At 34.3% G+C, this 25876-nt stretch overlaps 1 protein-coding gene across 1 annotated transcript in view; it reads left to right on the plus strand.

Annotated features, from left to right (window-relative positions):
• The window catches only part of LOC107513504 (membrane cofactor protein), a 120279-nt gene that overhangs the window by 23106 nt on the left and 71297 nt on the right, over positions 1–25876 (plus strand). Inside the window, exons 4-6 of the mRNA XM_036234461.1 lie at positions 495–580; positions 1433–1630; positions 8847–9029. Coding sequence (XP_036090354.1) covers positions 495–580; positions 1433–1630; positions 8847–9029 — 467 coding nt within the window. The remainder of the gene's footprint in view (positions 1–494; positions 581–1432; positions 1631–8846; positions 9030–25876) is intronic.

The following is a 25876-nucleotide window of genomic DNA, read 5'->3' on the forward strand; positions in this document are numbered from 1 at the left end:
TTTAATACTCAGAACAACCCCACGAGGCTTATACTATTATCCCCTTTTCATAGATGGGAAAACTGAGAAAGAGAAACAGTAAGTAACATGCCCAAGCTGTAATAATAAGACAGTCGTGGAGTTGGAACTGGAATCCAGTCAGGTGAGCTCTACGGCCTGATCTCTCTCCTCAGCTGTTGTCCGTACTGGGTAGAATGACACCAGCAAAGAGAAAGAAGTGCATGTGTGATGTGACAGCCGGAGATAGCAAATGCCTGACTGACAAGCGCGACAGATTTACTTAGATGTTTTCCTCTAGGCCATTGCGTGTACAAATGAAACGTCTGTTCATTAAAGTGCAGATTCCATTAGCATTTTTAATATATGTGTTGTGTAAGAAACTTCTCCTTGAGAATACTGTAGTACAGAAAAATCACCGTATATATTTTGTCTTCATTATTATGTGCGTTTTGGTAATTGATAAGAAAACAGTAATTCTTTATTTTCTCATTTAGTTTTTTCTTACTTGGAACAAAAATTCTATATTGTGAACTTTCTGGAAATACTGTGGATTGGAGTGATACTCCTCCACAGTGTGAAAGTAAGTATATTTTCCTTTAGAATTTAGAGTAGCAGTTCTCAAACTTTTTGGCCTGGGGACCCCTCTATGCCTTTAAAGTATAAAGAGCTCACAGAGCTTTTCTTCAAGTGAGTTAGGACTAACGATATTCTTTATATTGCAATTAAAACAGAGACGTTCTTAAAATAATTATTTATTAATTTATTTTTAAGAACATTAAGCTCGATACATGTCAACAAATACAACATATTTTTTCATAAAAATCAAATATTTCCAAAACAAATAGTGAGGATAGTAGCTTTGTTTTACATTTTCTCTGATTTCTTCACTATCTGGCTTAGAGGAACGCCTCTGGTTTTATTCAATTACATTATCAAACAATCTGAAACCATTGGAAACTTTCACTGTACACTCTTAAGGATGAAAGTGAAAAGGACAATATTATCCAAATATAAAACCGAGCCATCAATTTAGGAATGGAGATGTTTATAAATTATAAAGCATTTCTCACTAGCACTGAGCTCTATTTTTAATCATAAGCCTATTGTCTTATTAAATTGTCAGCATCTCTTATGATAAGAACAAGTCTTAACAGGGCCTTGCAGATACATATAGGTATTTCATGGACGTATGTTATATAGGTATTGAAGAAAGTGAGTTTTATTCTAAAAGTTCATTTGTTCATTAGTGGTTTGAATTGGGATAATACCTTTGCTCACAGAAACTTTCTTCTAAATGGCTATCGGATTCACAACTAGATTGTAGAAGGCGCACGTTAATGAATTTATTGAAGGCAGTTCATAGGACATTACTAATGCTGTCTTAATATTTCACTGTTTCTTTTGCCTTTCATGTCCTCTTTTCCTTATAAAGAAATTTTGTGTCAACCACCTGGAACAATAACAAATGGAAAATACACGAATAGCCACAAGGATGTATTTGAATATAATGAAGTAGTAACTTATAGTTGTAATCCTTCGCAAGGACCAGATGAATATTCACTTATTGGAGAACCTAGGCTGATTTGTTCTGGAAAGAATAGATGGAGTGGTAACCCTCCTGAGTGTAAAGGTAATAATATTTCAATGTATTTCCTTCTCATTGGCAATAGTGTGGAAACACTTTGTAAATACTTTTACCAACTAGTAAAACAAAGCAGCCATGTGAGCTTGTCCCATCAGTCAAATTGGTTTCTCATTTGATTTAATATGGGTCAAACAGAATCAAAAATAGTTCTAATTGTAGATTAGCCCATTCCTCACCACACAAGTTCTTGGCATCCTGTTTATACATTGTTATTCACTATGTGTACACATGAATTCCTTTTTATTTTTATTTTTTGGCTTGAAAACATCAGAAAACAAACACTGCCTTAAAAAGAAGAAAATTCCTTCTCTTAATACAAGAGGTATGACAGTTGTGGCTAGAGGAAGTGGTACAGTAAATGGTAAAAGACCCCCCCTTCACCAATAAGATTGAAAAACTCTCGACAAAACATACAGGCATGCCTTGTTTTATTGTGCTTCGCTTTGTTACACTTTGTAGATGTTGTGTTTTTTACAAATTGAAGGCACAACCCTCACTTGCAAAACAATTGTGACTTGCTGTATTTTGATACTCACTTACTACTGCAGGCTGGAACAAACTTGCAATGTATCCGAGGTATGCCTGTACTTAAAAAACAATGTTTAAAGGAGACACAGGAGGGTATTTGACACTTGAAGAAAAAGAACCACTGAACAATGAAATCTTTACTGTTTCCAAGTACATATAGAACAATCTTCAGTACCATATGTTAGGCGATAAGGTAATTTCTTATTTCAAAAAATTAAGTTTATTTACAAAGTACAAAAGAAGAGCAAATTATACCCACGACAAGAAAGTAACAAATAATAAAGGTAGAACTCAATGAAATTAAGAGAGAAAAAGTAGACAGAATCAATGAAACTAACACTTACTTGTTGGAGAAGATCAATAAAAATCTATAGCCAGTCTGACAAGAAAATAGAAGATACAAATTACCAATATCAAGAATGGAAAAGAAGACGTCACTTAATATCCTGCTGGCATTTAAAGGATAATAAAGGAATTACCTGTATAACTCCATGTCAATAAATTTGACACTTAAACCTCAGAAAGAGAATTTCAGGCCCCATGTTGTCACGGTAATTGTACCAAACATTTAAGGAATAAATAATAGCACCTCTGTTAGGAACCCTTCAAGAAAATGCAAGAAGAGGAGCTACTTCTCACCCCATCTCATGAGGAAAGCATTTCTTTGATGCCAAAACCAGACAAAGACATTGCAGGAAAATTTTTTAAAATACCCATTATGAACATAAAACCAAAACTTATAAACAAAGTATTAAGAGAAAAATTCTGTCATATATAAAAATAAGAATGCATCATAATCAAGTAGGATTTACTCTAGGAATGCAAGGTTGGTTCGGATTTGAGAATTAATCAGTATTATTACCACATTGGGAGACTATAAAGAAAAAAGTGCATGATCATCTTAATAGATACAAAAAAAATGGATTTGACAGAATTAATTATTGTTCATTATAAAATGCCTCAGTATGCCAGGAATAGAGGGACCTAACTATTTCAACCTGATAAAAGGTACCTTCAAGAATCCCATAGCTAACATTATACTTAATGGTAAACAACTAATTTATTTCTCACTGAAGTAGTAATGAGAAAAGAATGTTACTCTTACCATCCTATCCATCATTGTAGTGAATAGGCATACATATTGGAAAGGAAGACATAAAATAGATTTTGTTCATTTATGACATGATTGTGTGAACAACATGAAAAACTGAAGATTAGTAAGGTTGTAAGACACATGCTTCACATACAGAAATCAATGTAATATCTATACACTAGCAATACACCAATAAGAATTAAAAATTTCTAAAGTACTAATTACAACAGCTCCAAACTATACAAAATATTTGCTAATAAATCTAACAACACATGAACAAGATTTGAGTGGTCATAACAACTAAACGTTTAAATAAAGAAGACATTAATAAATAAAGAGAAATTCAGTGTTTATGGATTGGAAGGCTCACTATAATAAAGATATCAATTCTCTGTAATCTATAAGTGGAGCATAATCTCAATAAAAATTCAACCAAAAGTTTTTTAAAGAAATTGGTAAACTGATTCTAAAATTTATATGGAAACACAAAAGAACTAGAATAGTCAAAATAATTTAGAAAAAAATTAGAGAACCCATTCTCCAGGGTGTCAAGATTTATTATAAAGCATGCTCTAAAGCATTGAATCAAGACGATATGGTATTGGTGAAAGAATGGCCATAGAACATAATGGAACAAAATATAAAGTCTAGAATACACCCTTTCAAATGTGTCCAGTTGATTTCATCTCAGGTGTATAAACAATGCAGTGTTAAAATGGTAAAGGTACAGGCAAAACTGAACATCCATAAAAAAGAGAAACACAACCTATGTTCACACCATATTCAAACATTTACTAAAAATAGATTTTGGATTTAATTTAAACTTAAAATTGTATCTTTTTACTGGGAAAGATAAAACATACTCATGACTTGGCCAAATATTTCTTAATTAAATTGCCAAAGCATCATCTTTTTAAGAAAAAAAATTAGTGAACTTGACTTCTTAAAAACTCAAGAATAAGGCTAGAGGTATCACATGGCCTAACTTCAAACTATACTACAAAGCAACAGTAATCAAAACAGCATAGTACTGGTAGAAAAACACACACGCCCAGACCAATGCAGCAGAATTGAGAGCTCAGAAATAAGACACCCATGTATATGGGCAAATAATCTTTCACAAATAACCCAAAAATATATGATGGTGCAAAGAAAGCCTCTTCAATAATGGTGCTGGGAAAAGTGGAAATCCATGTGCAAAAGAATGAAACTAGACTGCTATCTGTCACCATACACCAAAATTAACTCAAAATGGATTAAAGACCTAAATGTAAGACCTGAAACAATAAATTGCATAGAAGAAAATATAGGCACTAAACTCATGGACCTTGATCTGAGAGGGGATTTTATGAATTTTACCTCAGTGGCAAGGGCAGTAAAAGCAAAAATAAATAAATGAGATTATGTCAAACTCAAAAGCTTCACATAGCAAAAGAAACTATCAACAAATGAAGAGGTAACCAGTCAAATGGGAGAAGATAGTTGCAAACAATTCTTTTATAAGACGGTAGTATCCAAAATATGTAAAGAATCATACAACTCAACAATATAAAACAAATAATCCAATTAATGAATGAGCAGAGGACCAAAACAGACACTTCTCCCAAGGAGACATACAAATGGCCAACAGACGTAAGAAAAGATGCTCAACTTCACTGGCTACTAGGGAAATGTAAATCAAAACCACCATAAGATAATCACCTCATACCTATTAGTATGGCTATCAACAGGACAATTAATAAACATTAGAGGGCTTGTAAGGAAAAAGGAACCTCCATACACTGCTGGTGGACATGTAAATTAGTACAGCCACTATGGAAAATAGTATGGACATTTCTCAAAAAGTTAAGAATGGAATTACCATATGACACAGCAATCCTTCTTCTGGGTATCTACCCCCCAAATTTGAAAACATTTATCCATGAAGATATATGAACCCTGATGTTCATTGAAGCATTATTCACAGGGGCCAAGACGTGGAAATAACCAAAGTGCCCATCAATAGATAATTATATAAAGAATATGTGATTCAATAGAATATTACTCAGCCAAGGAAAAGATAGTATTGCCATGTGACAACATGGAGGTAGGTATCTTGAGATTATCATGCTAAGCAAAATAAGTAAGCAAAAGTTGAGAACCATACGATTTCATTTATATGTGGGATATAAACCGAAAGCAACAAATGAACAAGACAAACCAACTAACAAAAACCCATAGACACACACAACAGTACAGTGGTTACCAGAGGGAAAAGGGGAAGGAAGAGGTAGGTAAGGATAAAGGGAGCCAAATATTTGGTGATGGAAGTAAATTTAACTTTGGGTGGTGAACTCACAATGCAGTCCACATAGGATGTGTTATTGAATCGTACACTTGAAACCTGAATAATTTTATTAACCAATGTCACCCCAATAAATTTAATTAAAGAAACTGAGAACTTCTCTCAAAAGACATTGTTTTAAGAATAAAAAAAAGAAAAAATGAGCCAGACACTGGGAGAAAATATTTGCAAAGCAGATATCTGATAATGGGCTTGTATCTATGGTTATATAAAGAACTTTCAAAATACAACGATAAGAAAACAACTCAACTTTTTTTAAATGTGGAAAAGATTTGAATAACTTATTTCACCAAAGTAGATATTTGGATGGCAAAAGTACATAAAAAATTTGTCCAAAATGATTAGTAAATACTGAAATATAATTTAAAACTACAATGATATAGAACTAAATACCTAGTTAGAATAGCTGGAAACAACAACAACAAAATACTAACAATTCCGTGTACTCACAATGATATGCAGCAATAGCAGCTCTCATACACTGCTGCTAAGAATGCAAAGTGTATCCGAAGACAACCAAAACAATAATTCGTAAAGATCTATGCACTCCTGTATTCATGGCAGCACAATTTACAATAGGCAAAATATGGAAGCGACCTAAATGCCCATCAATAGATGATTGGATAAAGAAGTTATGGTTCATATACACAATGGAATATTACTCATACATTTAAAAAAAATGAAATCCTACCATTTGTAATGACATGGATGGACCTAGAGGTTATTATGCTGAGTGAAATAAGTCAGACAGAGAAAGATAAATACCATACGATGTCACTTATATGTGGAATCTAAGGAACAAAAGAAAAAAAGAATCAAAAACACTCATAGAAGACAATCTGGTCTGGCCGGAGGGGAGGGGGCTTAGAGAGTGGGGGAAAGGGGTGAAGGGTTAAAGAAGTACAAATTAGTAATTGATAGATGTTCACAGGGATGGGGATCACACATAGGGGATGCAATTAGCATTAATGTAATGGCTAGGTGGAGAGCCAGAGGAGAGAAAGACCAATTAGGGGGATCATTTTATAAACTATATAAATGTACTATATACTTGGAAGTAGAAGTAAAATTTAAACAAAGAATGCAAAGTGGTATATCCCTTTTGGAACACGGTTTGGCATTTTCTTATAGTGTTAAAATGTATATACAACTCAGCCATACAAGTAAATGAAAAGATGTTCACATAGAAACCAGTATGAGAATATTCATAGCAGCCTTCATCATCATCACCCCACATTGGAAACATCCACATATCCTTCAGCTGGTGAATGGCTGAACAGCCATGGTACATTAATACAACAGAATAATCCTCCACAATAAAAGTGAATGAGCTTCTGACCCACACAACGACAGGAACGAACCTCAAATGCACTGTGATAAGTGAAATAAGCAACTCAGAGGTTGTGATCCCATTAGGACATAATGGAAAAGCAACATTATAGGGATGAAAACAGATCAGTGGGGAAGGCGCTAGGGAGAGTTAGGGAGGGTTGATACGCAGTGGCAGGAATTAATGTTGGAGAGTAATGGAAGTCTTCTATTTCTATTGTGGTAATTACATGATTAGTGTTTGCATTTATTGAACCTTATACAGCTGTACACTTTAAAAATTGAGTTTTGCTGTCTTTAAGTTTTATCCAGTAAATCCAACTTAAAACCATTGCTGTGATTGACAGCAGTTTAACATAACAGAGAATAGATAAGTAAACCTGAAGTGAAGACAATAGATACAACAGGGGAAGAACAGTAGTCAAACATACATGTTAATAGACTTTCTGCAAGAAAAGGTAAACAATAGGATAGAAAGTGATTTGAATAAGTAATGGCCAGAAATTATCCACATTTGATGCAAAACAAACCTGTAACTCCAGGAAATTCAGTGACCCTCTTAGGAAAAATAAGTTTAAAAAATTTACCAAGAAATCCCTACTAAACTAAACTACTAAAAAAAAATTTACCAAGAAATCCCTACTAAACTAAACTACTAAAACTGAAAACAAACAAAGAGAAGCAGCAAGAGGGACAAAAAAACACATTACATTGGCCCACCCCTCTAAGTAAATATGACAGCTGACTTCTCTTAAGGAAATATGGAGACTAGAAGACAATAATATCGGCTAAAGTGCTGAAAGAAAAATAAAACAAATAGCCTAAAAATCTCTGTCAAGAAGAAATCTTAAAACTGAAGGTGAAATACAGGGGGAGGGGGAAACATTTTGAGATTAAAAAAATCCTGAGAGAATTGTTACTACCCACCTTGCACTAGAAGAATTGCTAAAGAAAGTTCTTCAGGGAGAAGGGAAAGTACACCTGACGGAAATCCAGATCTACAGGCCACGAGGAAGAGCACTCTCCTGGTTTCAGAGTCGGTACATTATGGACCTTTATCTGTTGCTGAAATTTAATCTCCTAAAATGTTCTCTTGAACTCGCTGCCCAACCAAATGTTCTTTGCGTTTTTCCAAATTCTGCCAAACCCATTATGGATCCTGAAATCAATCTAGGGGATTGTGACTAGCATTTTACTTCCTAAGTAGTAGAGTAGAATGGGAAATATCACAGAACACCGGTACGAAGTATTAGCTTTTAACTTTATCTCAGGCCTGTGGGATATACTGGTTTACAATGTAATGTAGTGTTGGAGCTCTGGGTTAGAGTCCAAAAAGTTTGGAAAAGACAGCCCTAACTGCACTGGACTGTCTCTTGAATGGCCTAGTTTATTCATGTCTTTGATACCTGAGGACTTTCTATTTGCATATCTTTGCATGGCTAGCTTCTTTTCAACTTTTACACTTGAGCTCAAAGATTACCTTCTTCTCACAAGAGCCTTTCCTGTATTTCTAAAAAGCGTGGAACTGTAATCAGTGGCAGCATGAAATTAAAAAAAAAAAAAATCCCTAGAACTAAAATGCTCAAAAGTTGCTTTTCAGATTTTCCAGAATTGGTATCTGGTACTCAGACCTTTCTCAAAACTAGTCAGTAATGGGGGGAAAAAACATGGGAAACCAATAAACTGTAATGACAATCTGTTCTTGGTGAAAACAGGTTATCAGATTTCTCTAAATCTGTTTACCTGGAATTAAAATGCACAAATAAAGTATGTTTTAAAAGATATTTAACATCCTGCCATCTATTTCTTGTCTCTTTGTTCCCCATGGAAGTTACTAATTTGCCCTAGTCTTCCTGTCCTATGTCAAAGCACATTTTTATTACTTCTGGAATTTCTCTATTTTTCAGTGGTCAAATGCCCATATCCAGTAGTCCAAAATGGAATACAGGTGTCAGGATTTGGAAGAAAATATAACTACAACGCGATGGTCCGATTTGAATGCGTCCAGGGTTTTCAGCTTAAGGGCAGCGACACAATTGTCTGTGGAGTTAACAGTACGTGGGAGCCTGCGATTCCGCAATGTGTTAAAGGTACAAAGGGTATCTTTTTCCTTCTTCCTAATCTTTTAGATTTCATTTCTTTATAAATACTAATGATAAAGAATAATTGAAAAGAAGAATCTTTTGTAAATAACTGTGTTTTGGAATCATTTCCTTGGCAGATGTGTGACACAAATTTAAATGTTTTCTTAGGTTCTTAGCATGTCATGGATATATGTTAAGCTTTTTTTATGTCTAAAAATGTACAGCAACCATTTTTCAGAGTACATCGAGGCATAGGAATTTTACCTTAAAAAAAGTCAAGATTGAAAGGCATAATTTATATAAACAAAAAAATATAAGAATTCCCAAGTGGTTGATCCTGTTTACATTATTTTTTTTTCTAGTGTCAGCCTCTCCCAGTGCAAAACCTACAATTTCCAGTGTCTCAGGTTTAGTAACTTTCTACTTATATTTTTCAAAATTCTTTAAATTCCTGGTTATTTTTTTAAATCCTTAAAATGTGATATACTCATTCATCATGTTTTGTAAGGAAAAGAAGACAGACATATTTACAGCCTATTTAGTTGTTAAACCCAGTGACTGTTAAACCATTTGCCAGTCTACAGATATAAATAGGTATGTAACCTTGGGCAAGTTATATAAACCTTGAATGTGTTTATATAAAATGATTTAATGCCTCCTCATTGGGTGATAGTAAAGTAAATGGGATACATTTAAAGCACTGACCACAATGCCTGGCATATAGGAAGCTCTTAAAGGAAACTCATATGACTTATAGCATCACTCCAACTTATATGAATGAAGAGGAAGGTCCATGGCTCCTGTTTTTTGATATGTTTGTTTTCTGTGCCATCAACTTGCCGATTTACTATTTTCAAAACGATCAGCTGACACCTTTTCAGAGTATCTTCCTGATCCAGGACTAGGTTCTATTTCCTGGACTGCTACCGGTTTCGTTCTTTCTATATAGTAGCATTTCAACTGGGAAATGTCTGCTGTCTCTAGAACGAGACCTGCATTTCTACCGCCCCCACTTCTCCCACCTCATGCAGTTATTCTTTTTCTCTTTACTGGACATTTTTAGTTGTCAACACAAAGTAAATTTTACAGAAACTGAAAGGCAGGGAAAATCCTTATTTCTTAAAATGAAACAGAGCATTTCTTGTACGGACAACTGATTAACTGCTCCAGTTAGGACTTGAGAGATGATTTTCATATGGAAGAAGGAGTTGTCTTCCTGATTTCAGTGCCGCTATCTTTGGCTACCCTTTCGTTTGGCAGAAACAAAGGACGAGGGGAAGATAGTTATCCCCTCTTTACCGCTGTTTCACTTTTTGTGGCTTCAGTTACCTGCAACCACCATTGTCCTAAAACATCAAATGGAAAATTTCAGAAATACACAATTCATATTGCCGTTCTGAGTAGCATGATGAAAGCTCATGCTGCCTCACTCAGTCCCACCTGTGATGTGAATCATCCCTTTGCCCAGCGTAGTCCCCTCACTTCTTCTCACATAGTCATCGTATCATTGTATCATTTCCCATCATCACAAGAAGGGAAAGTACAGTACAGTTAGATGTTTTGAGAGGGACAGACCATGTTCATATTATTTTATGATAGGATTGTGTTATAATTGTTCCATTAATTAATACTTATTGCTGTTAATCTTATTAATACTTATTTTGTCAATAAGTATTAATACGTTGTTAATACTTATTGTGCCTGATTTGTAAATTAAACTTCATTATGGATATAAATGTATAGGAGAAAACATAATACATGTAGGTACTATCCAGGTTTCCAGGCATGGACTGGGGGTCTTGAAATGTATCCACGTAGATAGTGGGGACTACTGTAATGGGAAGAGCATTAGCTTGGGCTGACCTCACTCAGGTCCTAGTTTGGCTTTGCTTACTTCAGTAATATCTCTGTAGGCTTAGTTTCCTATTAAACATGAGGGTGTTGAACTCAAATAAATCTTAATTACTGGCTTCTAATTAGTTTGCATATTCCCTGTTGTCCTAGAATTTGAGAGATTGGGGGAATTTTGCATGTTACCACGGTAATTAGAACACCTTTTTATAATTCCTGCACACTTGGTACCTGATAGCCTCCTCTGGAACCTTAACTCAGTGCTGTGAGGTTTGAGGCGGGGAAAGCAATGATTTGGAAGTGGACCAATGTATTAAGATTGCATGTGCAGTTTATACTCATCAGCCCATTCATGTTTACTCTCATGGTCTAGTGGGTTTGTGCTGAAGGATACTGTGTATGTCAGCATGCTCTTCTGAAAGAGTTAATCGTAGGGATTCATAAAGGATGTATAAAATACTGATACGGTTGATCATCTCAAAGAAGAGAGAATTGATTGTGAGGAAATATTGATAAAGAAGATAAATTGCAGGGATCTTTTCTTAAATATCAACAATCAAAATTCTTCTTGGGACTGTCAGTCATGTTTTATCATCAGATAAAGAATGACTGTACAAATAGATCAGTTAGCAACATATAATGATGATAAGGTAGATGTGATTGTGCTAACATGAGATAATGTCCATGAAATACTAATCAGAAAACAAAAGGATAAGAAGTGTGTGGTATTGATACCACTTGAATGGTAATTTTTTTAAATTTACTTTGAACATATTTATGATTTATGATTAGTTAACTTCTAGGATTTCCATTATAAAATACAAATCTATAGTGAATATTCTTATGCAAACATCCTTATGTGCTTGTGTGACTATATGTTTAGGTAAATTTCCAGTAGAATTATAGTTTGGAAGTATGTGCTGTTGTTGTTGTTTTTGAGAAATAATTAATCTTTTTAAAAAATAAAAATTCAAATTTTGTATTGATAAAGCTGATGAATGTAATCAAATTTATTTCTCCAGGTGCCAATCCTGTTCCAACCAAACCTCCAGTTTCAAGTGATCCAGGTTCAGTAACTCTTTATCATACTCATATTGTTAAGAACTTCATAAGGTGATGGGTGAAAACAGATGTCACGTATTAATGTGCATTTCTTTAATTATCAGTGAGGCTGAACATTTCTCAGACTATGCTTATTTATTCATGTCCTTTACTCAATTTTTCTATTGGTTTTTTAAAATATTTTCTCATTGATTTGTCAGAACTCATCATAAATTAAGGCCCTTTTGACATAAAGTGAACATTTATTCTCTGTTTTTTCTCTTTGCCATGTTTTTACTAGTCAGTTTTCTCAAGATTTTATACTGTTGGATATAGATTGCTTTTTATAACTTTTAATTACATAAGTAGTAAATGCACATAAAACTGTAAAATTTCTAACATTAGGAGAGTATACAGAGTTAAAGATTAGTCTCCTTCTCTTTCTCTAGTACATTACCTGAATTAATCACTTAATAGTTTAGGTGTCTTTTTTAAATCTGTTTCTGTACATCAGTATCCTTATGAGCGTAGACATACATATTTTAGCATTTTTTACTTTTTCCTTAACCAGAAATGGGATCAGGCTGTTCATATTCTTCTAAAACTCTCACAATTTACACTTACTGTCTTCGATTAGGATTATATTTAGGTTTTTCTTATCCTTTTATTTCATAACTAAATTTATTGCGGTCATATTGGTAAATAAAATATATATTTTAAGTCTACAATTCGATCATAGTCTGTATATTGTGTTGTGTGTTCACCACCCAAAGTCAAATCTGCTTCTGTCATCATATATTTGACCCTTCACTCTTTTCAACCTCCTCCCTCCTCACTTTCTTTTTAATGATGACTTTAATATAGACCATATTTATTTAACTATTCTCCCATCAGTGGTCACATATATGTGCAGAAGTTTTATGTTAATAGGGACTTGCCTATATCAATTTTTTCTCCACTGACTAAGAGTGTCGTGTCTTTATTATAAAAGCTGTAAGTGTTCCCTATCATGAAATTATATAAACCTTTCAGCCAACTGTTCTGATTGTATTCTTTGCATTTAAATCATTGTTCCATCTGAAATTCGTATATGCACTATGGTACATTGAATGAGACAGGGTTCTTTTCCACTCCACTCATCCTCATTTGTTGTATAAATTATCTTTCATCCAACAGTTTTGAAGTTCCAGTTTTTATCATACATTAAATTCATAGGTGTTCAAGTCGTCTTTTATTCCCTTGAACTCTGTCCATGGCAGTGCCAGCAGCAAATCATTTTATTTTTACTGTAGTAGTATGATATCTTTTCACAGTCTTATCCAGTTATGTACATCACACCAGTATATAAATATTTGTTTTGGCATTTTTGCGTCTAAAAAGGTACAGCAACTGTTTTTTAGACTAAATCGAAGTATAGGAAGTTTTACCTTAAAAAAGTCAAGCTTGAAAGGCATAGTTTATATAAAAGAAAAAAATAATAATTCCCAAGTAGTTGATCCAGTTTACATTATTTTTTTCCAGTGTCAACTCCTCCCAGTACAAAACCTACAATTTCCAGTGTCTCAGGTTTAGTAACTTTCTACTTATATTTTTCAAAATTCTTTAAATTCCTGGTTATTTTTTTAAATCCTTAAAATGTGATATACTCGTTCATCATGTTTTGTAATGACAGGAGGACAGACATATTTACAGCCTATTTAGTTGTTAAACCTAAGTGATTGTTATATTACTTGCCACTCTACAGATTTGTAAACTTGGGCAAGTTATATACACCTTGAATGTGTTTATGTGAAATGACTGAATGCCTATTTCATATTTATGAAACATATTTATGATTTATGATTAGTTAACTTCTAGGATTTCCATTATGAAATACAAATCTATAGTGAATATTCTTATGCAAACATCCTTATGTGCTTGTGTGACTATATGTTTATGTAATTTTCCAGAAGTAGAATTATAAAGTATGGAAGTATGTGATTTTTTCTTGTTGTTTTGGGTTTGTTTGTTTGTTTGTTTTTGAGAAATAATTTTTTTTTAAATTTTCAAATTTTGTATTGATAAACCTGATGAATGTAATCAAATTTATTTTTCCAGGTGCCAATACGTCTGTTCCAAACAGACCTCCAGCTTCAAATTATCCAGGTTCAGTAACTCTTTATCATACTCATATTGTTGAAAACTGATATCATGTATTAATGTACATTTCTTTAATTATCACTGAGGCTGACATAAAGTGAACATTTATTCTCTGTTTTTTCTCTTTGCCATATTTTTACTAGTCAGTTTTCTCAAGATTTTATACTGTTGGATATAGATTGCTTTTTATAACTTTTAATTACATAAGTAGTAAATGCACATAAAACTGTAAAATTTCTAACATTAGGAGAGTATACAGAGTTAAAGATTAGTCTCCTTCTCTTTCTCTAGTACATTACCTGAATTAATCACTTAATAGTTTAGGTGTCTTTTTTAAATCTGTTTCTGTACATCAGTATCCTTATGAGCGTAGACATACATATTTTAGCATTTTTTACTTTTTCCTTAACCAGAAATGGGATCATGCTGTTCATATTCTTCTAAAACTCTCACAATTTACACTTACTGTCTTCGATTAGGATTATATTTAGGTTTTTCTTATCCTTTTATTTCATAACTAAATTTATTGCAGTCATATTGGTAAATAAAATATATATTTTAAGTCTACAATTCGATCATAGTCTGTATATTGTGTTGTGTGTCCACCACCCAAAGTCAAATCTGCTTCTGTCATCATATATTTGACCCTTCACTCTTTTCAACCTCTTCCCTCCTCACTTTCTTTTTAATGATGACTTTAATATAGACCATATTTATTTAACTATTCTCCCATCAGTGGTCACATATATGTGCAGAAGTTTTATGTTAATAGGGACTTGCCTATATCAATTTTTTCTCCACTGACTAAGAGTGTCATGTCTTTATTATAAAAGCTGTAAGTGTTCCCTATTATGAAATTATATAAACCTTTCAGCCAACTGTTCTGATTGTATTCTTTGCATTTAAATCATTGTTCCATCTGAAATTGGTATATACATTATGGTACATTGAATGAGATAGGGTTCTTTTCCACTCCACTCATCCTCATTTGTTGTATAAATTATCTTTCATCCAACAGTTTTGAAGTTTCAGTTTTTATCATACATTAAATTCACAGGTATTCGAGTCATCTTTCTGTTCCCTTGAATCTATCTATGCCACTGCTAGCACCAAATCATTTTTTTTAACATAGTAGTAAAATATGATTTAATATTTGCCAAAACACTTCTTTTTCAGAAATTTTCAGGCCACTCTTTCTGCTAATTTTTATAAATTAACTTTTTTATATGTACTTACATTTATTGATTTGCTTGCTTGCTTACTTATTTACTTACTTATTTAGATTTTCATGTCAGACCTGAGGTAGCCTCTTCCGTGTGTCCTCAGTTATAGGACTTCTCTTCAGCTAGATTTCAGGCGATTCTCAATGATGGTTGTTTTGTAGTTCAGTTATCATTTTGATGTGGTCATGAGAGGAGGCAAGCACAGTGTTTATCTACTCTGCCTCATGACCAGAAGCACCTACAGATCAAGTTTTATTTTATTTTTTTACCATTTTAATGTAAGTGTACCATTTTTACCATTTTATTTTAAGTGTACCATTCAGTGGTATTAAGGACATTCACATTGTTGTGCAGCCATTAGTACTATATCTCCAAAATTTTTCATCTCAAATTGAACTATCATACCCCTTAAATAATAACTCTCTATTCCCTCTCCCCCAGCCATGGTTAAGTGTTTTTTTGATTTTCTGTCTATGAATTTAACTGTTCTAGGTACCTCATAGAAATGGAGTAACTCTTGGCTTATTTCACTCAGCATATCTTCAAGGTTCATTCACTTTGTAGCATGTATCAGAACTTTATTCCTTTTTATGGCTGTTTTCCATCATTTATTTATACCATAATTCCTTTATCCATTCATCTGTTGATAGGCACTTGGGTGGTTTCCCACTTTTGGCTGTTCTGAATATGCTTCTCTGAATACTGGCATTCGAGTAACTGTTAGAAACCTTGTTTTCAGTTTGGGGGAATATATACCTAGGAATAGAATTGCTGGGTTATGTGGTAATTCTGTTTACCTTTTTGAAGAATAGAGCCATACTCTCTTCCACAGTGCCTATACCATTTTACATTCCCACCAGCTAGCTATGTGCAAATGTTCCAATTTCTTCACCTCCTCCCACACTTATTATTTTGTTTTTTTTTTGTTTTTTGTTTTTTGTTTTTTTTTTGATACTAGCCATCCTAATGTATATGAACTGGTATCTCTTAGTGGGTGTTGTTAGTATTGTCTAATGATTAATGATCATATTTTCATTTGCTTGTTGGTGTTTTTCATCTCTTCTTTGGAGAAATGTCTATTCAAGTCTTTTGCACATTTTTTGATTTGGGCTTTTCTCTGTTATTAAAACTTAGAGTTTATTATGCATTTTGAATATTAATCCCTTGTCAGATATATTATTTCCAGATGTGTTCTTCCATTATGTGGATTGCCTTTCTACTCTATTGATACTGTTTATTGATAGACAAAAGTTTTTAATTTTGATGAAGTCCGATTTATCTATTTTTTTCCTTTTGTTGCCTGTACTTTTTGTGTTACATCCAAGAAATTATTGTGAGATGCAACATCATAAAACTTCTCTCCTATGTTTTCTTCTAAGTTTTATAGTTTTAGCTTTTGTATGTAGTTTTTTGATTCATTTCAAATTAATTTTTGTGTATGATGTAAAATAAGGGTCGAACTTTATTTTTTATGTCAATATCCAGTTTTTCATAAACCATTTCTTGAAAAGGTGGCCCTTTCTTAATTAAATGTTCTTAGCACTCTTGTAGACAGTCATTTGAACATTCATGAAAAGGTTTTTTTCTGGGTTCTGTACTCTATTTTATTGGTCTGTCTCTATGCCAGTACCACTCTGTTTTCATTATTGTAGCTTTAAAGTTAGTTCTGAAACCAGGAAGCATGAGTCCCCTCGACTTTCTCTTCCATTTCAAGATTGTCTTGGCTATCCCTAATTTCTTAGATTTCATATGAATTATAGGTTGGGTTTTCCTCTCTCTGCAAAATGCATATTCACGATGGCAATGGTGGTTGTGTTTAATCTGTAGATTGCTTTGTGTAGTATTAACATCTTGGCAATTCTATCTTCTAATCATGAACAGAGACTGTCTTTCCATTTACTTATGTCATCTTGAATTTCTTTCAGCAATTTTTGTAGTTTCCAGTGTAGGAGTCTTTCACCTCCTTGGTTACATTTATTTCTAAGTATTTTAATCTTTGATGCTATTGTAAATAAGAATTTTCTCAATTTTCCTTTTTGGGTTGTTCATTGTTAATGTATAAAAATATAACTGATTTTTGCTTGCTGACTTTGTAGCCTGAAACTTTGCTGAATTTATTAGTTCCAACAAGTGTGTGTGTGTGTGTGTGTGTGTGTGTGTGTGATCTTTAGTGTTTTCTACTTAAAAGATCATGTCATCTGGAACAGAGATAATTTTATTTCTTCTTTCCCAATTAGAATGCTGGGGGGGGGGCGGTTTGGGGGGTAATCGTTTGTTTGTTTTGCCTAATTGCTCTGATTAGAACTTTCAATATTATGTTGAATAGAAATGTTAAACATGGGCATTCTGTTTTACTTCCTGATTTTAAGGGAAAAACTTTCATTCTTTCAGCATTGAGTATAATGTTAACTATGGATTTTTCATACTTGGCCTTTATTATGTTGAAACTTCTTTCTATTGCAGATTAACCTCTAAATCACTTATTGAGCCCTCCTGTATTTTTTAATTTTAAGTAGAATCACATTGATTGCATAGGCTAATATTGACAATATACTAATGATAAATTTGCAAGTTGTACCACAGAATACTCAGAGAAGATATTACTGAGAAGTAGAAGAATGATCATGACATTAAATATAAATATCTGGTATTTTATGATACTACTTTAAAGAGAATAATTAATATAATTTATGTAAGGAAAAATAAACAAGAAGTTTTTTACAAGGCAAAAAATTAAACCTATGAATTTAGAGATTTGTAAGCTTTATCATTGTCTTTTTTTTTTTTTTTTTTTTTTTTTTACTTATTCTCATTTTTTTCTAGGACATCACCCTGTTAACATTGAGGATTTAGGTCTGATTTTGGTTATTAGTAACCCTACATTATGAGACCTTAGAGTAATCGTGTTATTTTGTGATGTCAATCTGTAAATTAATTTTCTTCCTATTTGTACCTTGTATATATAAGACTTAAAGTTCTATATGGTGGGCTAGTTTTTTTCTAGGAAAGGGTGTTATAGCAAACTTTATGTAGACTCACCATTTCATGCAACATATGTTAAAGAAAATGATGAAGTATACTTGTGACAGTTAAGTGAAATATAATGATTTCTTGATGTGTAAATGAAGAAAAATATGTATTTTATTTACATTACACTAGTTCAGTAATGTTAATCTTTTTATTAAATGTGCCTTAGATTTGTTATGTTCTCTCCCTGAACACTGTGGTCAAATTGTCTTTGTGCCAGAAATTCAGTGTCATCTTAAGACGTTAAACACTTGATAAATTTTTATGAAACGAAAAGAGCAGAGGCAAACCTGATATTCTTTGTATTGGCTTATAGAAATTCAGTAAAAACAATGGCAGGTTAGAAGCAGAGGTACTACTGGCCAACTAAGAATTAAGATTTTGTAGTGTTATTATTGCTCTCTGGATAGTTAAAAGTGGATGTTTAAGTATCTATGAATAACTTGTATACATGAGCCCTGGTGTTTTATTTGCATTCTTAGCATCTCCTTGGTAATTAAGACTATATTTTAATTTAGGGATGGGGTGTATGAGAAAGTGTTGATGATAATAACGTATTGTTTGTGAAGACTCTGCAAAATGCATCTATGTGATCAATTAATACAACTTTATTTATGACTTATTCTACAGACTCACTTTTAAGGGGCAATTTAAATTAAATCCCAAACAAAATCATAAGAATGATAGACTGAACACTGAACTAATGTATTATAGTTGGAATAATGGGATAATACATTCTTAAAATGATTTTCCTCTAATCTAGTGAATTCTAATTTTTTAAAATAATTTTTACTAAATAACCCGGGGTGGTAACCACAGTACAAAACAATGATAAGTGAGGTTTCTATGGGGAGTATCACAAGTTGAACCCTAGGCCTGGAATTTGATTAGAAGGGTTCTGTGATCAAAATGACCTAGATGCACTAGCAGTCAATGCTAAACTAGACTGATAAGCTTTTTCTTTGCTGTAGTTTATAGATGATGTGATAAAAATTAAAACACATATGCTATCTAGAGACTCACATGTACTCAATTATCTTCATACTGGTTTTATTTTTCCTCAGATAACGGACTCATTGCTGTGATTGTTCTTACTGTAGGTAAGTATCACAAACTTGGATAACACTGAAATAAGAATATTAATGTGAAGGAACACATTATTTAATACTTTTTCAATTTCTACAGTTTATATAGCTTGAAATTAAGTAAACCAGTCGAGAAATACCTGAAATTTTATATGATATACCACCTTGTATTAATAGTCTTATATTTTTTATATTCTATATGTCCACTTAATAACAAATCCTAAATAATGTATGTTTCTGAGGTGATTAATCATATGAGTTTGCATCCAAAATATGCTTTGGGTAATATTCTAAATTAAGTCATTAGGACTCTTCTTTGACTTACTGTGACTGCTTAAGTGATTCCAGGAAATTACATTTAGACAGTGAAGAGTCCAGATGGAATATAAATGTATATGTGCTTAACTTAAATAACATTTTCTGAATACTGAAATGTAACCAACATTAATTTCTTCTGCTAGATTTTGAATCTTGGAAATTATTTTTCATAGTTACATGTCATTTGTTTCCTGGTTTCTTGTAGTTGCTGGCATTGTACTAGTTGGCACCTGTGTGTACAAATTTCTTCACATCAGGAACAGATAGTAAATTAAACATTTCTTAAAACATATTGGTGCTTCTCACTCTTGACATACTTTTGTGTGGCTTTTGTTTGTACTCTGTTTTGCATGTTATCTTTTTTTAAAAAATGTGCCCACCTGAGTGTGTCATCAAAATTGCATTTTGTTACTAAAAATACTTTTTAATATCATTGTAACAAGACTGATCTGTGCAGAGTTGCATTATATATTGTGACTATAAGACAAATTTCTGTGGGGTTTAAGGTTGAAATTCTGCTGCGAACCATCGACCATTATGGGGACTTTACTACCCCAGGTATATCCTATTTCTTAAATTAGACTGGTGGTGGCCAGGATTAAATTTAAAATAGTCCACTGTGAGGATCTGATCAAGATGTTGTAGAAGAAAGACACTGTGCTTGCCTCCTCTCAAAACCACATCAAAATTACAATGAAACTACAGAACAGCTGTCACTGGGAATCACCTGAGGTCTGGATGAACAGAAGTCCTACAACTGGGGACATACATAAGAGGTCACCTTGAGACTAGTAGGAGGGATGGAGATACGAAACAGGATAGTGTCATAACTGCATGGGGCAGATGAGAATCAGGAAGGTTATCTTGGCTGCACAGCACCTCCCGCCCCAGGAGGAATGAGGGTTCCCTGTTTCACACTGGGCTCCCCATCCTAGGGTTCCAGTGCTGGAAAGAGAAGTCCCCACAACCTCTGGCTATGAAAACCAGTGGAGATTGTGGCTGAGACAGAGGCTGTGAGAGTCAAAGACATTCCTCTTAAGGGCCCGCATGCACTTACTTAGTGACAGACTCTCTTGCTCTGAGCTCTAGCACTGGGGCAGCCGCTCAAAGAGTGCCAGAGACACAAAGAGAGAAACTGAGTTGTTTGGCTTGAGGATGAGGGCTGGAGGGATAGCTTTTTCCCAGAAATTTTTCCTTTATTAAGCCCTCTTGCCTCCCAGTATGCAGACACAGGTGACCACCATATCAGAGTCTCCATCAACTTGGATAACACAGGTCGCTCTGCCCAGATAACTCCTGAGACCCCACCTCTCCCAACTTGCAGGCTCACTCAAGCTTCCTTTAGTGTTTTTTTCCCATACAAATGGCCTGTCTTGGCTCATGCTGCAGATTTTCCTAAAATCTCTCAGAGGCTCACAAAACACAAAGAAGCAGCATCTGGTCCCGGCGTCCCCCATACCTCTTGCTGAGCAGCCCCATGCCTGGCACTAGCAGAAGTCAGCCTCAGTTCCTGGCTTGGCCTCTCAAGGCACCTATGAGCCCAGCATGGGTGGCAGCCATCTGTGGATTCCTTGGTGACTCTTACCAGGTGGCCTTGGAAGTAAACTTGGCCTGCAGCTGGTCTCTCCCAGGAGGCCTTTAGACTGGCATACCCGGTGGCCTGCCTCAACAAGCACCAGAGCCAGAGCACCACCCAGGGCTGCATCTGACGAGGACACACCCAAAGTGCAGACTGGGCATGTACCAGAGCCTTGCTAAAGTGAATCTTGCTCTGTAGGGTCAGCCCCTCACTGGCCAGTCCTCACAACCAAGCAGCCCAAGGGTCAGTCCTGCCCATCGGTGTGCAAACAGCAGGCAAGGCTCAACACAACAGAAGGCACAAAGGGACACAGCTTGAATGCCTAGCTCAGGGACCAGGGAAGACTGTGCCACTGGGCCCTACAAGACACCAACTATATAAAGCCACTCTACTAAGACTTAGGAGCACTACCTAATATATAGAAACAAACACAAGAGAGGCAGCCAAAATGGGGAGATAAAGAAACACATCCCACATGAAAGAACAGAACAAAGCTTCAGAAAAAGAACTAAACAAGATGGAGACAATCTACCAGAGGCAGAGTTCAAAACACTGGTTATAAGGATGCTCAATGAACTTAGGGGAAGAGTAAATGAACTCAGTGAGAATTTTAACAAAGAGATAGAAAACATAAAAATGGAAATAGAAAACATAAAAAAGAACCAGCCAGAAATGAAGACTATAATATCTGAGATGAAGAGTACATTAGAGAGAATAAACATATTGGATGAAGCGGAAGATTGAATCAGCAATTTAGAGGATGGAGTAGTGGAGGACACCCAGTCAGAACAGCAACAAAGAAACAGAATCCAAAAAACTGAGGATAGGTTAAGGGGCTTCTGGGGCAACATCAAGCATAACAATATTGGTGTCATAGGGGTACCAGAACCAGAAGAGAGAGAACAAGGAATTGAAAACCTATTTGAAGACATGATAGAAAACTTCTCTAACCTGGCAAAGGAAATACACGTACAAACCCAGGAAGCACAGAGTCCCAAACAAGATGAGCCCAAGGAGGCCCACAAAAGACACATCATAATTAAAATGCAAAAAAAAAAAAAAAAAAAAAAAAGACAAAATGACAAAATGAGAATCTTAAAAGCAATAAGACAAAAGCAGTCAGTTACCTACAAGGGAGCTCTCGTAACATAAAACTGTCACCTGATTTCTCAACAGAAATTTTGCAGGCCAGAAAGAATTGGCATGAAATATTCAAAGTGATGAATAAAAAAAGGAAAAGAAAGAAAGAAAGAAAAAGGACCTATAACCAAGATTACTCTACCCAGCAAAGCTATTATTTAGAATCAAAGAACAGAAAGAAAAAAAAAAAAGAAAGAAAAAAAAAAAGCTTTCCAGACAAATCACCAAATCAGCATTGCAAGAAATGTTAGAAACTTTTCTAAGGAAAAAAAATATCAAATGTATGAATAATAAAGTGGCAATAACTAAATATCACAATTACTTTAAATGTAAATGGATTAAATGCTCTAACCAAAAGACAGAGGGTGTCGGGGTGGCTCCATAGTGTAGTGATTAGCACGTGTGCTTTACACGCAGAAGGTCCTGGGTTCGTGCCCCAGGTGGAGCCATTGACCATACCCCGGGTGCGCCAGGCCCGGGGTGCACTCCCCAAGTGTGTGGGAAGAGATGCCCTGCCTTCAGGATCCAGTCCCTAAAAAAGGGAAATGGTAACATCTATAGGTCAGGCATGGAAGTTGGGGAGGGGGGGATAGTTAAAGAGGGCGGGGGGAAGACATAGAGTGACTGAATGGATAAGAAAACAAGACCCTTACATATGCTGCCAACAAGAGACCCACTTCAGATCGAAAGATACACACAAACTGAAAGTAAAAAGATGGAAGAAGGTATTTCATGAAAATAGAACCAAAGAAAACAAAAGCCAGGGTAGCAATAATTATCTCAGATAAAATAGACTTTAAAATAAAGCTATAACAAGAGACAAAAAAGGACCCAGTAATTCCACTTTAGGGTATTTATTTGAAGAAACTCAAAACACTAATTTGAAAAGACATATGCTTCCACATATTCACTGCAGCATTATTTACAACAGCCTGAGTGTTGTAACCTAAGTGTCCATCAACATACGAAAGAAAAAAGAAAAAATGGTACATATAGACAATGGAACATTACTCAGCCATAAAAACACAATGAATTCTTGCCATTTGCAACAGCATGGATGGACCTAAAGAGTATTGTGCTGAATGAAACAGTTGGAGAGAGACATATACCATATGATTTCACTTACATGTGGAATTAAAAAAAAAAAAATGAAACAAAACAAACTTATAGATAAAGAGAACATTTTGATGGTTGCCAGATGGGAAGAGAATTGGAGATTGGGTGAAGGGAGTAAGAGATTAAGAGGTACAAATTGGTTATAAAATAGTCATGGGGGTGTAAAACATAGCATAGGCAATATAGCCAATAATATTGTAATAGTGTAATGGGTGTCAGATGGGTACTAGATTTATCAGGGTGATCATTTTGTAAGTTATATAACTGCCTTAATCACTGTTGTATACTCAAAACCAATGTTCTATGTCAACTGTAATTTAAAAAAAATTTTAAATACAAATAAAAATATCACTGCATCAAAATACCTAAAGGTTTAAATCAAGTATGAAAAATATAAACATTCTAGCTACCTGTTAATAAGTCTTTTAAAGCTGAAGAATTATCTGAGAATTGTACCCCCAAGTTAACAGCTTAGTAACATTAGTGGTCTAAGACTGTATTTCTGATGAACTCCAAGTGATGATGATGCTGGGCCTGGAACACTTTGAGTATCCAGGGTAAACACCAGTATTGATGTGCCCATGTTCTTGAAATTTGAATAAACACAAAGAATAGGCAAATTTTTCTCATGTTTAAGATAACTGGATTTTTTTAAAAGACTCCTCACCTATGTATTATGTTCTAAAAAAGATGTGAGGTAATATTTTACTTTACCTGCTTTCCTTTAGAAAAGTAAAGATTTTTATTATATTCTTTTTACTGTTTAATATCTATAATCTTATTCCCTCCCCAAATCGGCTGCCATTGCCTTAGAAACTAATTTAGGAGACTCTAAAGTATATGCAGATACTTCTCCAATTCTAAGCAAAACTCTGGAAGCAGGGCACAGATAATCAAGCATTTATGTTAAAACTTGATACCAAATGGACTGATGTAAACTTTGTACCTACTATGATTTGGGAATGCATTTACCCTTCTAATTCATTTACCCTTCATATCAAAGTAGAAAAATAACCTAAGTAGTGACTTTAAGATGGTTAAGCATCATTTAAATTATGATGAAAAAAGTCATAAGGCTAATGTATCTGCTAGTTTTCTGTTTCTTAGCCCTCAGCGAAGAATGGAATAAGATCCCAAATGCTCTGAAACAGGCTCAATCTATCACTCCTTCCTCTTCCCTTTTAGTTTTCTTTCTTAACCAATTATTCTATCATGCTTTCTAGTCTTAGAATCCATAGTCCTTGCCCTGTTCTTTGTTACTGCTGCATGTATTTTACATGTCATGACTATGTGGTTCCAAAAAAGATATTTTTTTATATTAATGTTTTCACTTATTTGTAGTGACTACTTTTTTCATAGATGCATGATTTTCTTTATACTCATTATATCATCCATGGATAAGTGGGAGTTTGCTAAATTCATTAGAATTATTTGTATAATTTATGTATTGTATTTTCTGACTAAATATTTCCCATTTTTTCCATTAAGGGTATTTATTATTTGTTATAACCTAACATGTTTTCAGTGTTATATTAAAAATAGCTGATTCAATAACATGGTAACTTTTAAGCTAAAATGAATGTCACAAAGGTTTTTGGAATTTAGTGTATATAGTAGCCAGGTCAGGTGGTGGGGAGGATAATGACATGGGGCAAAAAGTTGAAGGATCAAATTAATTTTTTTTTACTTGACTCTCAAATTCTTGAGCATTTAACAAACTCTTCAAAAATTTAAACATAAAACTAATTTTACAAATCCCAAGATTTTGTAGTTTGTTGGGAAAGCACATTTGCAATATTTAGATCCATCTGAGGAAAATGGGAGGTCCTATGATAAGTTTTACAGAGATCTTCCCTCGGTTGAAAACAAATGTGCTATAAAGAGAAACTGTACTCACTGCAGAAGTCAAGATGCATCTGAAATGTATGACTTGTCATAAAACTGTGGGCCCTAAAAAAACAAAGCCAAGCAGCCTTTTCTACACAGGGACCTCTCATGCAAACCACACTTCAGGGAGAAAACTGCACTAAGCTGCCTGCCTCCAGCACTGAAATGCCTTGCCTGCCTGCACTGTGTTCATGGCCAGCCCTTATAAAGGAGTTCCCGGAATAGTATTGCAACCAATAGGACTGAGGCTTTCTCCCATCCAATTGGAGCTGTACAGCTATATCCCCATCGGCATCTTTTTCAGCCAATCAGAATGGCTCCATTCTGACCAGACCAGACAGTGTCTTTCGGACCAATCAAACTACAAGAATTTAGAGTTCTCATTTGCATGAGGATGGACCATCAGAAACCAAGGGAAGGACTTCTCTATTTATAAATCACCTCCCC

The sequence above is a fragment of the Rousettus aegyptiacus genome, unplaced genomic scaffold (genome assembly GCF_014176215.1).
Source record: "Rousettus aegyptiacus isolate mRouAeg1 unplaced genomic scaffold, mRouAeg1.p scaffold_m13_p_17, whole genome shotgun sequence".
In the NCBI taxonomy this organism is placed as follows: Eukaryota; Metazoa; Chordata; class Mammalia; order Chiroptera; family Pteropodidae; genus Rousettus; species Rousettus aegyptiacus.